The sequence below is a fragment of the Oncorhynchus nerka genome, linkage group LG24 (assembly GCF_034236695.1).
Source record: "Oncorhynchus nerka isolate Pitt River linkage group LG24, Oner_Uvic_2.0, whole genome shotgun sequence".
Lineage (NCBI taxonomy): Eukaryota > Metazoa > Chordata > Actinopteri > Salmoniformes > Salmonidae > Oncorhynchus > Oncorhynchus nerka.
The window spans coordinates 17,457,723-17,471,418 of record NC_088419.1 but is presented as its reverse complement, the minus strand read 5'-3'; the positions used below and the strand labels follow the sequence as shown (position 1 = coordinate 17,471,418).

Genomic DNA, 13,696 nt, shown 5'->3' with positions numbered 1-13,696 from the left:
TGGTAAATAATGTGTCATTTGAGTAAATTTCATTGTAAATAAGAATAGAATATGTTTCTAAAAACACTTCTAAATTAATGTGGATGCTACTATGATTACGTAAAATGCTGAATCCCCTGTTATTGAAATGGTGAGAGGTTAGCATGTCTATGTCTCTAACGTTCGCATTCATTATTCATTCAGGACTATCCGTAACCATGGAAGCTATCCGTAACCACATTAATGAATGTGTTTAGAAACATTCTATTAAATATTACAATAAAAATGACTCGAATTACACAATACATGATTTACCATTAATTTCAATTGGGCACAAAATAATTTGAAACATCCAAAATAAACAGCAAATGCATCCAACAACTTTGTAGAGTCAAAACCTTGATGTAGTCATTGTGTGCCAGAAATATGGGACCAAATAATAAAAACTTTTGACTACTTTAATAAACTTAAGTTAATTTATACCAATACCTTTGGTCTCCTAAAATGGTGCTGTAATTTCTAAACGGTTCACCCAATATGGATGAAAATACCCTCAAATGAACGCTGACAGCCTGCACTTTAACATCGTAGTCAAGTATAATTTCAAATCCAAAGTGCTGGAGTACAGAGCCAAAACAACAAAATTGCTACTGTCCCAACACTTTGAGCGCACTGCACGTTCAACATTTTCCCTTACTGAATGCACCCCAGATGTGCCAGTCGCCAGCACCTAATAACACTGGGAACTCTGTGGGGATTTGTTCTTACCTCGTCGGAGAGGCATGGGAGCCATTCCAGGGGTGGGTTTGAATAGAGGCCTACGGAGCTCATTCAGCTTGCTGGACATCTCAGTCAGTCTAAGGTGAAAGAGAGAAAGAAATCTAGACTGGTGTCGCTAACCCCATTGGTATTGCCCAACTGAGTTTGTTGTAGCACTCACTTGATACGGAGGTTGGTTGATTCCTTTTTCTCGTCCAACAGAGCTCGCTCTGCGGCGCGTGCAATAACCTGGAGAGAAGGAAGAGGTATTGAAAATGTCATGTTTGGGACTAAATTTACCTAATATTGGTCAAACAGCAGACTTTTATTTTATTTCGTTTTTTAAAATAAATGTTTATAATGTCCTTGTCGTTCTACATGTGTGCAATCAGTGGGGGTTGAGAAATGAGTAGGAGACATATTAACGTTGTAACAAGTAAGTTGTACATACCCAGTTCTCATGGGATTTCTGTTCCTGCTCAATGATCTGGGCTTTGTAGGACTTTTCAGTCTGTTTCAGCTCATCCTGGATCTCCTTGATACGCTGCCTGCACACCTTGACCTCCTCCTCAGCCTCCAGAGCCTTGCCGTCCACCTCAGTCAGCCTATCCTCGTTGTTGCGACGCTCAAACTCCTCCTTGGTTAGCTTCCTGTGAGGCGATGAACACAAATCAAATGAAGTTTTACTTAAAGTGCATTCAATAATCTCAATATACTTCACAGAAAAACAATAAAATATGTTTTGAAGAAGGCACATTGAGGAAAAAGTCATTGTTCTTTTTACATGCTGTGGTACCGCTGAGAACAAACCCTACAATGGTAATAATGCATGAACTGAACAGCGTCTAATTCTACTTACTGCTGCAAGGCGTTCTCCTTCTGCTGGTACATCTCTGTGATGATCTCGTTCTTCTGCTGCAGGGTCTTGTACTGGTTCTCCAGGTGGTTCTTATCACTTTTCACCAACAAGATGGCATGATCCAGCTTCTGGTATTGTTCTGTGGTGATAAGTTGATTGTGTTGAGAGAGAGAAAAGGGAGTGATGCATATCAAATTATAGCTGCTGGGATATAGTGCTTGATATACCTTCCAGCTCTTTCCTGGCTTTCTCTTCATTCAGCAGCTTGGTCATGAAGCGGTCGCGCTCTTCCTCCACAACAGACAGAGTGGTCTGGACCTGTAGAAAGTATTGTATGCCAAGAGTTAGTAAGAGTTGACTCACTTCTTAGTTCTGAATATCATTATTTTGGCTTTCAGATACACAAAAATGTGGGTTTGTTTAAGAATGGACTCAGTCTTACCCGAGTGACATCCATCATTTGCTTAATGCGGTTTCGGATGACGGTCTGCTTGTCTGAAACAGACCAAACATGACTCTAAATCCAGTTTACCCAGATACACACTGGGGGCTAGCAGATGCCGCCATATAGGCCTAATTTTGCGTTCAGTCTTAACGGCGTCAGGCAGACCAATTCTGATATTTTTTCCACTAATTGGTCTTCTGACCAATCACATCAGATCTTTTCAAATCAGCTCTTTTTCAGAGCTGATCTGATTGGTCAAAAGATTGGGCTACCTGTCTAAACAAAGCCTTAGTGGGACAACACTTACATATTTGGCATGTTAATTAGCAAGTTATCAAGTCATTTCTGACAAGGTGTCAGGTGAATTACCGTTAGCGGCTTCCCCGTTAGCCACGACGCCTCCTTTCAGGTCGTCGCAGGCCTCGAGGTCTCCCAGGAGGTCAGACAAAACCTGCCAGAGAGGGAGAGAACCACCAATTAATTATACACTACACTTCTCCCCTTGGATCAGTCAACAAAAAAGACTTCTGGACAACAATTTTAGAACAAATACAAAATCGTAACGTTACATTTTTGTTTTTATAATAAAATTTTTAAAAAACTCACCTCAACGTTGTGATCCTTCTGAGCAAGGGAGTCCTCCAGGTCTTTCTGGGACTTCTGGTAGACTTTGATCTGCTCGCTCAACTCCCTGTGCTTCTCCTCCCACGAATTGGCAGCGTGGTGCAGCTGGAAGGAGGATATTAGATCATAAGGACGTTGCTATGCAGGCCCTGCATGGCCAAAGACTGCTGCACCATATGTCACGAGGCTTAAAGTGTGAATATTTGTTCCGTGTTGGTACTCACCGAGATGTTCTCCTCTCTCAGGGTGGCGATATCCTTCTCCAGAACCTGGTGCTGGACGTTCCGTGCATCTTCGCGGAGCTTGGCTTCTTCCATCAGAATGGTAGCCTGCAGAATCAAAAATGTGTGCTCTATACTGTGCTATATATTAAAAACGGCCATATGCCATTTATATTTGAGTGGTGCAATGTTGATGTTTACATCTTTGATATGTACCTTTGAGAGAGCCTCCTGAGTCTTCTTTCTGCTCCGCTTCAACTTCTCAATAGTTTTGTCCATTTCTGACATCTACAGGTAAAGATAATGAGCATAATGACTACTATGTTTCTCTGTGCTCCCCAACAAGTTGTTCTATTTAGGCGATTAGCTGGCTAGTAGTAGCAGACTATGTGGTCTGACAAAATCACAATATTACTAGTTCTTCAAACTAGATAAAGGCATAATTGTAAGACTGTTGAATACCATCTATTATATGTATTGTCAGGTAGAGATACTTCAAAGGAACAACGTTGATCAATTGGTTGTTAAAAAAAACAAACAAAAGAAAACCCCGTCCGACATTTCGGCTTATCGCTCAGCATGACTCACCATATCTTGATGTTTCGCCGCCTTTGTCTGCTCTTCGTCAAAGGATCTGGCGAGCAAGTTCTTTTCCTCGTCCAGGCGCTCATTTTGTCTCTCCATCTCTTGCACAAGATTCTGGATAGATATTGAAAGAAAAGGGTGAGAAACACATTTTAAAAATTATGTAAAACAAAAAAACAAACAAGTAAACAATAGTCAGCCTGACAATGACGTGTGATCATGAGAATATTTTCCAGAGGCTCACTTTTAATTCTTGGATCTTTTCTAGAGATGAGGTGGCAGATTTCTCAGACAGCTTTTTCTTTTCTTTGAGTTCTTCACCCTGAGGGGAACCCAGTAGAAATATATGATCAAAACATTATGTCTCTTAATTCACATTGAACCCAAAGTCTGGATATTGGTCAGTGAAAAGTCTCAGCAACATACCTGTTGTTGCAGTTCAGCAACCTTTAGGAGTATCTCCTCCTTTTCTTGTTCAAATGTTTTCATCCTGTCTGCCATCTCTTTTTCAGTAGCTAATCAAAAATATGTTAAGAGTACGAAATGAGACATGTAAGACATGTGACAACACATGCCAGTAGGCATATATGAATGAGGATTCACTATGCACCATAAATAGCAGAAAAATAAGATGAACCTACTTAGATAGGACTTCCTTTTGACCTGTGAGATGGAAAAGGAAATAGGTCAACACATTGAGGCAAAGTCTCTTCAATAGCAGCATGCCCACCTCGACTGCATAGAATTACATAAAACAATAAAAACAAAAATGATGAAATGTAGGGTGTCCAATCAAAAATGCTTATTTTGACCAATGGTCCAACCCTATATCATAATCCATTCAAATGTTATTGGAGTTTTTACCCTTGTTGGATGTCAAGATTAAGGTGACTAAATCAATGGAGGCCAGAGAGAAAAAAAGTGGTCAAAAATCTGGGAAAAAAGGCACTGTAGGCTGGATGCTGTGTGAGAATTAATACTAACTGACAGGCTCTTCGCTGAACTCGTAATTTTTCTTCTCTAATCCGGAGGACATAAAACAATATAAAAGGTAAGATGGATAGATGTTGAGACATGACATGTAGTATTTTTATTTATTTTACTGTACGCTTTTCATATTACTGGCTACTCCTGTTATTTTTCAAAGAGGTCTCTGAAAAACAAGCGTTTCTCTGAAATGTCAATGGAGCACTGAGCGTACTCCAAGCTTTTTACATGTCATTCAGCTTGTGCCAAGTTAATTTTGCGACCTGCGGAAACTACGTTGCAGAAGATGTAAAAATCCATGTAAAATCCTCAAGTCAATGGGAGATACGGCACTGCTCTGTCAACAGAGCTTGGTACTTATTATCAGATGTATTAGTTCACAAAATCCAAGATAATGTTATGTTAGAGAAAAACCCCACTGAATGATTCAGAACATGAAGAATCACTTGTGTCTCGGACACCATATGAAATTCTGAAAGCAGTGACCGAGCAAAAATGACTTACAGATAGAACACTCCTCCAAAAGAGGAAGAGGAAGCCGATGAACCCGGCGCCTGCAGTGGCCAGCACGGGTTCCCAGGACACGCCATAAAAGTCTGGACCTGGCTTCCATTCCTCTGGCAGGCAGGTGACCATCTGGGGAGAGACACAGGCCCAATCACACAGCGTTCCTTGCTACAGCTCATATTTCAGGTCTAGCAAATAAGTTGGGCTGAGATGAAGGACAGAGGAAAATAATTTTACTAAACCATCAGGCATTACTGTGTTGTTCAAACTGAGCACCCTCTCAGTCAATGCAAACAGACACTTCTTCAGATCAAATCAAGGTGGGTTCCGAAATAGACCTAGCCTGTAACCCAGTTGTTGATCAAAATCAATAGAGGGTAAACGTGCCTTAAGCTTATCTAATCAAAAGGGGATTGACTTGGGGCCCTGCCACTGTCCAACCAGAGACCTTTGCACTATGAACGTGGCATACAGGCCCAACACAGACCATACATCTCAGTCGCTCAGTGAAAATCTTGGATTAGATCAAACAAGCTAAATTAAAATACTACATTGTGGAGTGGATCTAACAAACTAAGGCCAATTTGGATTTAGAGTGCATTATGTGCCCTTTCACCCTGTTAAAGGCGGGCAATAAACAAACAACTACTTAACACAAGGTCTAGCATATAATTAATTATAAACTGGGTGGTTAGAGCCCTGAATGTTGATTGGCTGAAAGCCTTGGTATATCAGACCATATACCATGGGTATGACAAAACCTTTATTTTTACTGCTCTAATTATGTTGGTAACCAGTTTATAATAGCAACAAGGTACCTCTCGGTTTTTTGTGGCTAAGGGCTGTATCCAGGCACTCCACTGTACATAAGAACAGCCCTTAGTCATGGTATGGCCATATACCACACCCCCCTCGGGCCTTATTGCTTAATTGTAAAAGGGAATAGGTCAAAGAAAAATTCAACAGCTCAGAGAAACCCCCTGATCCGAGCCATACATTTACATGAATAATGGTTCCTGCTAAAGTCTGGTAAGTGGCCAATTTTTTTTTATGAGGAAGAGGACAGTCAACTTTCACTTTGATAACATTGAAACAAACGAGCAATTAAGTGATCCCTTCTAGGCTGAAACTGGAGAAATGTTATACGTATTGGACGACAACTAAACCATTCCACTAGACTTTGAAGCTGCCAACAAAATTGAGTTGCAATTTAGTTATAGCAAGCCATCCATTTGGTAGACTAAGACTTGGCTAGCCAACTAGCTGAAATAGTTATAGCCTCCATAAATGCGCAGTGTCAACACTAACATTAGCCAACTACTTACATATTGAAGTTCCGTTAGAAATGAGGCGTAGAAGACGGAGAGTTGATCAGATTCTGGCATCATGGGCAAAGGGGTTGTTACTTCCGAATTCATTGCTACTGAAAGTAATACTGTTTGATAGCTGAGCTACCTAGCTAGGCTAATATGCAATGCAACTGGCTTGCGGAAATCCGAAATTCCTCGTTTCACAAACCTATCAACGTAGAATACTTGAGGCTCCTTCATCGTGGTTGTCTTTGACGACACCGAAGATGACAAGCTGTGCCCATCTAGCTTGGTGAACTAATAGGCTTACTAGCTAACGTTAGCTTGCTGACTGATTCGCCAACAACCTGTCTACTAGCGACGCGTAGATAGCTAGTTATGCATTTAGCTTCCTTTTAGAGATTTGAACGCGATTACTTTCCACGACAAATGCACAAGTAGAAAGAAGGCTTGTACTACGAGCGGCGGTGTAATGTATGCCCTACACAATACCAATAAACCGACAGTGGTGGTCACTGAACTTCAGCCTACACTTCCCTAGAACACGTCAACAAAAAAAGAAGGAAGATCAATAAACCTGGGATATATTCATTCGGTCGATTCTGTTGCAAAATCCCAGTTTCATTACCTACTGTACTGTCTTTGGCAAAACGTTTCTTAAAGGAAACCGTAATAAACGAGGCGGGACCTAACTGAATTTGTCCAATAGAAACTCGTTTAAGTTGCTTCCTGCTGTAATCTTTATTTCAAACAATTGTGCAACGTTTTTCTTACTTTCAGATAGAAAAACGCTCTGTAAAACAAACATACCTCAGACATGTTGAATAATGAATAAGGATTTCTGCTCGATTAATGGATTTCTATCTGCAACGTTCGAGAACGTTTTGCAACTGAACGTGGCCCTGCAGAACCTTTGACCTAATGACATCACATCGAGCGTCAAACATTCAAGTGGGAAAAATATTGTTCTGTGCAAAACCAATGTTTTAAAAAATATATAAAATAATGCTAAAAAAACAAAACATTTGAAAACTATGCATTGTCGCAGCAATAATTAGGCGAGATAAAATGCATATGCATACCAGGGTTACCAGCTATGAAATAAATAGAAAAGTTGAGAAATAAAATTGGCGCCTGGCCAATTGTCTGGGGAAAGAAAAGAAACAATCCCATTATGAAATCATGCTTTTTAGCTATTCATTGATGGAAACCAGTCGATGGAAATACATTTGACTGGTCTTGCTTATCGGTCTATAGGTTAATTTGCATAATGTGTAGGCACAGAATATTCTTTATGCACATCACACACATACAGAGTCCTTGAGCGGAAAACCTGCCAGACAGCGAGAGCACCAGCATCTCAAACAGCAACGGAAGACAGGCTTCATCAGTGCATCACATACCACTTTGCAATGAGCTGGAGGAAGTAGGCTATGCATTTTGAAAACATATACTTAAATTGTTTGAAACCTGAACATTTTAAGACTTGAGATACGTCTTACCTTGCTTCAAAAGTAGCCTATAAATTTCTAACAGATATTTTAATCTCTGTTGCATGAAACCGCTTGCATGTGCGGTGCCCTTTTGACAATGGTGTTTTCCCTCTAACTGCATTATGGAACGAAGACTTGCCCTTATGTTTAGAAATAATCGTTTATCAACATTTTTTGCGAAACGTTCTTATCTATAGCATCACGCATTGCTTTTGAATTTTTATTTTTACACCTAGGCCAACTGGTTGACTGAATTTTGGATCCACCTTCCCAGAAGTGTCCGAGAGTCCATTTGGAATAGACTATTTCTTTCTCGAATAGCTGACCAATTGTAAAAATGTTAATCTATTCTATCAGTATAGTATTGTTTTAGGCTAGTGATTTTGTTGTTCGTTACTCGTAAATGTATGTTTTCCTAATGGAAACCCTGATGCATACCACACTTGAGGCCTAAGCATTCAATTCTGACAGTCTGAAAAGTTAGTCAATTAATAGGAAGACAAACTCATTCATATAAGTACATGAAGTAACTTACCATAACAGCATATATTCCAAGGTACTCATAAACCACGGTGACTAGACTACCAGAGAAAATTAACACCGATACGATTGATGAACTACTCTGCTCCTCTTCCTGGAAATCAGAAACAGGGGGCGACTCCAAAGAGCCTGGCAATAAAGGACAAGCAAATTAGGTTAATGTCTGCACAGTTTATCCCTCACAGCAATCTCAAAAGTAGAAGAAGTTGAAAGAGCGCATACCTGAGGAAGGGTGCTCCATGTCAACAAGTCCCATGTCCAAGGTATTTTCCAAAATAGCTTGAGGGCCCCTCTGGATTTCTTCTGGTTGATTGTCTTGGTTTCTGTTAAAATGCCCCACATCCTCCTCAAGATCCATATCCAGATCTGGTCTGTTGTGGCCTTCATGGTCAGGCTTCTCCTCAGGTGCCTTAGTCTCTTCACCTGTCACCGTCAGAGTGAGGTTGTCCTCGTTTATGTCCCCCACAGAGTGCAGGAACGTCTTTTCTTCCTCTGCATCAGACACATCCCCATCTTCTCAAATATTTATAGCGGTTCAAACAGTTAGTACATTTTCATGCATTGCAATCTAACTGGCATTGTCAGGGTGTGGTTTTGTGCTATGTCAACAGACTATTTACTTTGTGGTACTTCATAGGCATTTCTTAAAGATGGAATCCGCAATAGGGGGAAACAGCGCCACTGGTCACCCCACGACCGTTGTTATTGTTGCCGAGCTGAGGACTATCGTACAGCATGGTAAAAAAAATTGCAGTACATATTTTGCTCTATCGGGCATACAATGAAGTCAGAGAGAAAAAGTGTTTGTTGTTTGCATTAACTTTGTTGTTGTAATATCGCAAATGGACATGGCCGTTTCACCATTATGGATTCCAGCTTTAAATACAGCTTCTCATGCAAACCCAATCGCCAGGCATTATTATCATCATGTCATTTGCAACATGACATTTTCCAAATAAATTAATTTAAAAGGTTTTAATCCTCCCATAATCTGACATTAACTGAAGTAAATAAGCAATCTTACCGGTGTCAGGGTGTAGTTGACTGCCCTCTGCCAAGGGAGCACTGTCGCTGGTCATTGAATACTTCTGATGCAGGGTGAACGCCAACTCTTGGAAGTTGTCCAAGATGGTGGCTTCCACATCAAGCTCACCAGTCTCCTGCTGTACGTCAGCATTCTCCCGGGCATCCAGCATCCTCTCAATCTCATCCAGGATTGGGGTCTCAGAGGCCTCCAAAATGGCCTCCAGCACCTTTTCAATGTCCTCACTGGTGTTTGTCTGTGACATCAGGGCAGCATTCAGCTCCTGCTCAAGGTCAGAGAACAAGAACTCCACCCTGAAGAGGTTCTGAAGACCCAGAATCTTCTGGAAGAGCTTCATATCCTGTTCCTTGAAGTGGTAGCGCAGTAGCGTCAGCCTCAACACATTATCACTGTATTCTGGCTCTTGGCCTGAAAGGGGATCCGGAACTTTGTCTTCAAGTGAAGGTGTATGTGTTTGATCCAAGCCTGCGCTTTCTGAATCTTCTATGTCAATATCCTCCTCAATTTGGACAACATCCAACTCATCACTAGATACCTCGGTTTCTGTAGCATTATTGGATTGCTCTGACCCAAATTCCGATCTACTTTCTTTGTCCTTATCAGTGTGCTCGGTTTTGGATGAAGACAATGCTGCATTTTCATCCTCTAGCAATTCTTCTTCAATCTCCAAGTTCTCTGAGTCTATCAAATCCTCCTCATCTACAGGGAGTTCTTCATGCCGCTCTTTAACCATTGTGTTTTTAGTTGGATCTGGGACGTTAGGTCCTCTAAATCGTCTGAAAAGCTCTGTACCACCCGGTTTCAATTTATTCTCTACTTGTGAGAAATCTCTCGACTCTTTTTGTATAGGGAGTTCAATAGCTTGTTTCTGCTCTGATACGTTAGTTTTACTATCAAAGTCTGAGAGCAGTTCTGTCTGTGAGACGTGTTTAGGGACTGGGCTTTCATTTACTGTAAGATTCTCTGCTAAAGCCTCCTCAGTATGTTCAAAAGGAATCACCTCATCAGCAGGCGGTATTGAAGGTTCAATGTCCCCTTCTTCAGGTTCATCCTCCAACTGCAAAGTCTGGGAATCCACATTAGGCATTTTGACAGCCTCAAGGAAATCAGAGTCTATAGGTTCCTCAAATATGTCCTTGTGTGGCTGTTCTGTTACCTCTGGCTCCTGCTTTGGGTCGTTGGCTAGCAGCTGTATATTCTCCTTGGGTTCTTTTTGTATGGGGAGTTCTTCAACAGCTTGCGTCTGTTCTGAGTCGATAGTATTACTATCAAAGTCTGAGAGCATTTCTGTCTGCGAGACGTGTTTAGGGACTGGGCTTTCATTTACTGTAAGATTCTCTGCTATAGCCTCCTCAGTATGTTCAAAAGGAATCACCTCATCAGCAAGCGGTATTGAAGGTTCAATGTCCCCTTCTTCAGGTTCATCCTCCAACTGCAAAGTCTGGGAATCCACATCAGGCATTTTGACAGCCGCCTCAAGGAAATTAGAAACTACAGGTTCCTCAAAGATGACCTCATGTGGCTGTTCTGTTCCCTCTGGCTCCTGCTTTGGGTCGTTGGCTAGCAGCTGTATATTCTCCTTGGGTTCTTCAATTTTGGGAGGCTCCTCTGGTGCAATCTCACCTTCGTCGTCATCGTCGTCGTCCTCTTCCTCTGAACCTGTAACATGAGCTGTTCTTTCCCCACCACTGACAATGTTAAAAACTGTATCACCTAATGAAGACCACAGGTTCTTGTCCTTGGAGTCCTGTTTTTCAGCTGTCTCTGGTGGACTCTCTTCCTCATCTGTCTGATCAGATTCAAAATGGCCTGGATCTTTATCCTCTGGAAACTCCTCTGAAACCTCTTCTAAAACCTTATCAATGTCTTCGTGTTCTAAATTAGAATGTTCTTCAGAAAAAGCCAGCAATGGAGTTTCCCTAAGATGATAATCACTTTTCTCATCCTGCTGATATTCAAACTCTTCACTTCCCTTGTCCTCCTCGTCATAGGGAGTCACCTTCCTAGTTTCCTCGTCATCGGAGGTGACAGCATCAAAAGTTGTTCCAAGTGTAGTTTTCAACTGAGGGATAGGTCTGCCTTCTGAAAAACCAGCTGGCGCATTCTCCAACTCAGGATCATCTTTGGATAGAGGTTCTGAAAGGCTTTCTTTAGTCTCACCTTGCTCTGGTTCAACAACACTGTCCGGCACAGAGTCCTCAGTCCTCAGCTGATATTTCTGAAGGTCATCTTTGATCCTCTCAGCTGTGGGCTCAACTACTGTGTTAGATTCAACTCCTTTTGCGTCAAGAGTTTCAATTTCAGGCTGAGGTAGAGAGGACTCTAAAGGATCAACATGGCCTGGATCTTTATCCTCTGGAAATTCCTCTAAAACCTCTTCTAAAACCTTATCAATGTCCTCAGGAACATCACTATCAATCTCATTGTTTTCTAACAGAGTCACTTCAGGTGGAGGCTCATCCACTTCCACTGTGGTACTCTCTGCACTTTTGTTTCGGTCTAAAGTCTCTGTGGTTCCTTGTACAGACTTGTCTTGGTCCGTTAACAATAAGGAGGAGACTAACAGTGACTCAATGTCATAACTGTCAAACTGATCGTGTCCGGTGTCAAAACAAACAAAGTCGGTTTCCTGAAAAGAAAAAGAACCTTGTTTGAGTCATACTACCATTTCAGAAAGTACAGGCATTTCAGATCATTTCTTAATAATGCATTGGAAATAAAAGAAATACAAGTTATTTTCTTACCTGAGCAGGAATCTCCAATTCTTTTTCAGTGTATATGTGATTGATTGCGAGTTGGTCCTTATGGAAGTAACCAAAGCGGCTACCAACCTAATTGTAAGAAATGGAAACAAAACAAAGAATGAAACTATGTTAACATTGCAGTCTAGAATGTTTTGTTATCACATGATTAAATATGAACTCATACTTACAGTCCCCGCCCATATATCTGTCCTTCTGCCTGAGAGTTTATAGTAGACATATACCGTCTCTCCTTTTTTAAAAGACAGGAACCGACAGTCTGGTCCAGTGAAATCACTTGATGCTTTCCCCCGGCACAGGAGCACTGTGGAGAGGAAGGATTCACAGATCAGTTGTTGTGGGAATGTCACCCACACCAAACATCTCATCCAATGACCCAGCCATGGACCGTCCACCTTTAGTGCCCCATGTGTAAATACACATCCCTAAGGTAAACCTTGCTTAATCTAATCTGTTTACACTTTACAGTGAGTATCAAGGGTTCAATGAAACAGCTATGGTTTTTGATAAGGCAGATGCAAAAAGTCAAGAACTTGCAGGCAGAGAGGGGGTTAATGACGTTTTTTTTATGTCAACAATAGCTAAGCCTATACACCATCTTGCAATTGAGCTAGTCACAGTGAAATTGGCTATTTGCTTCCTAAAAGCCAACATAATTAAACGGTCCCTAAAGATGATCATACTAAAGTAAAAATGGCTTTATAAGTACATTTGATTGACTTAAGGAGCTAGTTGATTACAATAACTTAGCCTACCATACACACAACATAGATGTGTTCGCTAACCAAGGACACTGCCAGCTATGTTGTGTAGTCCACACTGGTGAACATTGCCCATGAAGCACTGGGGCCTTCGGTGGCTTTGATTTCAATAAAATATGTAGGCCGAAAGCTTGTTTACATGGTACAAGCTACTACAGAAAACAGAGTTGAGGTAACGTTAACTAGCTCCAGAATTAGGCAACTAGCCAGCAGTAGCCAACCCAGGATTCGGCTACAACCAAACAAGCCAGGTTTCTAGCTATATTTAGTAATAATACGTTACTCGTCTCATGCTGATAAGAATACTAATGACAGTACTTTTATCTAGGTTAGCCGAGTTCATCCCTTTGAAATGGCAACAGGTCAAAGATAACGCCGGTTTATTAGCTAGCTAGCTGCTACGTTACACTGGAATGAGGTGGGGAGAGTGCATTTAACGATCGATGGAAGCATCATTCCTGAAAGTTCGCGTGAGCTAAACGCCAAGTACTTACTACTGCATTCTTCGTCAGCACATCGTTTGAAGTCGGAGAATCTCCTTTCGGTGGCGGCATTGGATATGAAATTAATAATAAATAAAAGTAAAATGTATACATGAGATACATTTACAGCCATGTCGTCAGTTGGGCTATCTGGTTCTGCTCGAGCATGAGCAGATGAAGCCGACACGTCAGCAAATCCAAGGCTGGTGCAATTTGCAGGATGTTGATCGTGGAGTCAAATATCAAAATATGGGCGGACAATGACAAATATTAAAGAGCAAGGCCATAGAACCAGAATATAATCTCCCTTTGAATCGCATACATTCTGATTCGGGTT

The 13,696-nt window shown here is 41.3% G+C and overlaps 2 protein-coding genes and 1 long non-coding RNA gene across 8 annotated transcripts in view; 2 read left to right on the top strand and 1 right to left on the bottom strand.

Annotated features, from left to right (window-relative positions):
- LOC115107597 (uncharacterized) overlaps positions 1–3,066 on the top strand; it is a 27,786-nt gene extending 24,720 nt beyond the window's left edge. Inside the window, exon 3 of the long non-coding RNA XR_003860226.2 lies at positions 2,912–3,066. This is a non-coding gene — a long non-coding RNA (uncharacterized LOC115107597). The remainder of the gene's footprint in view (positions 1–2,911) is intronic.
- The window catches only part of LOC115107593 (transport and Golgi organization protein 1 homolog), a 24,387-nt gene extending 10,691 nt beyond the window's left edge, over positions 1–13,696 (bottom strand). For 2 of the 4 annotated variants that reach the window (XM_029631021.2, XM_029631022.2), the window contains exons 1-21: positions 13,372–13,695; positions 12,287–12,420; positions 12,099–12,185; positions 9,334–11,983; positions 8,532–8,822; positions 8,305–8,438; positions 4,964–5,095; positions 4,114–4,135; positions 3,899–3,987; positions 3,717–3,794; positions 3,476–3,586; positions 3,104–3,175; positions 2,891–2,995; positions 2,649–2,771; positions 2,412–2,493; positions 2,040–2,092; positions 1,825–1,915; positions 1,598–1,736; positions 1,190–1,388; positions 920–987; positions 748–836 (exon numbers count right to left, since the gene is read on the bottom strand). In XM_029631021.2, coding sequence (XP_029486881.2) covers positions 748–836; positions 920–987; positions 1,190–1,388; positions 1,598–1,736; positions 1,825–1,915; positions 2,040–2,092; positions 2,412–2,493; positions 2,649–2,771; positions 2,891–2,995; positions 3,104–3,175; positions 3,476–3,586; positions 3,717–3,794; positions 3,899–3,987; positions 4,114–4,135; positions 4,964–5,095; positions 8,305–8,438; positions 8,532–8,822; positions 9,334–11,983; positions 12,099–12,185; positions 12,287–12,420; positions 13,372–13,492 — 4,870 coding nt within the window. In that variant the 5' untranslated portion in view covers positions 13,493–13,695. Of the gene's footprint in view, positions 1–747; positions 837–919; positions 988–1,189; positions 1,389–1,597; positions 1,737–1,824; positions 1,916–2,039; positions 2,093–2,411; positions 2,494–2,648; positions 2,772–2,890; positions 2,996–3,103; positions 3,176–3,475; positions 3,587–3,716; positions 3,795–3,898; positions 3,988–4,113; positions 4,136–4,963; positions 5,096–8,304; positions 8,439–8,531; positions 8,823–9,333; positions 11,984–12,098; positions 12,186–12,286; positions 12,421–13,371 lie in introns of all 4 variants that reach the window. The other 2 variants (XM_029631023.2, XM_029631024.2) reach the window with 2 other exon arrangements.
- LOC115107595 (TATA box-binding protein-associated factor RNA polymerase I subunit A-like) overlaps positions 5,884–13,696 on the top strand; it is a 29,916-nt gene continuing 22,103 nt past the window's right edge. For 2 of the 3 annotated variants that reach the window (XM_065008674.1, XM_029631027.2), the window contains exons 1-2: positions 5,889–5,995; positions 12,361–12,546. The gene's annotated coding sequence lies outside the window, so the exon portion shown is untranslated. Of the gene's footprint in view, positions 5,996–12,360; positions 12,547–13,696 lie in introns of all 3 variants that reach the window. The other variant, XM_065008675.1, reaches the window with a different exon arrangement.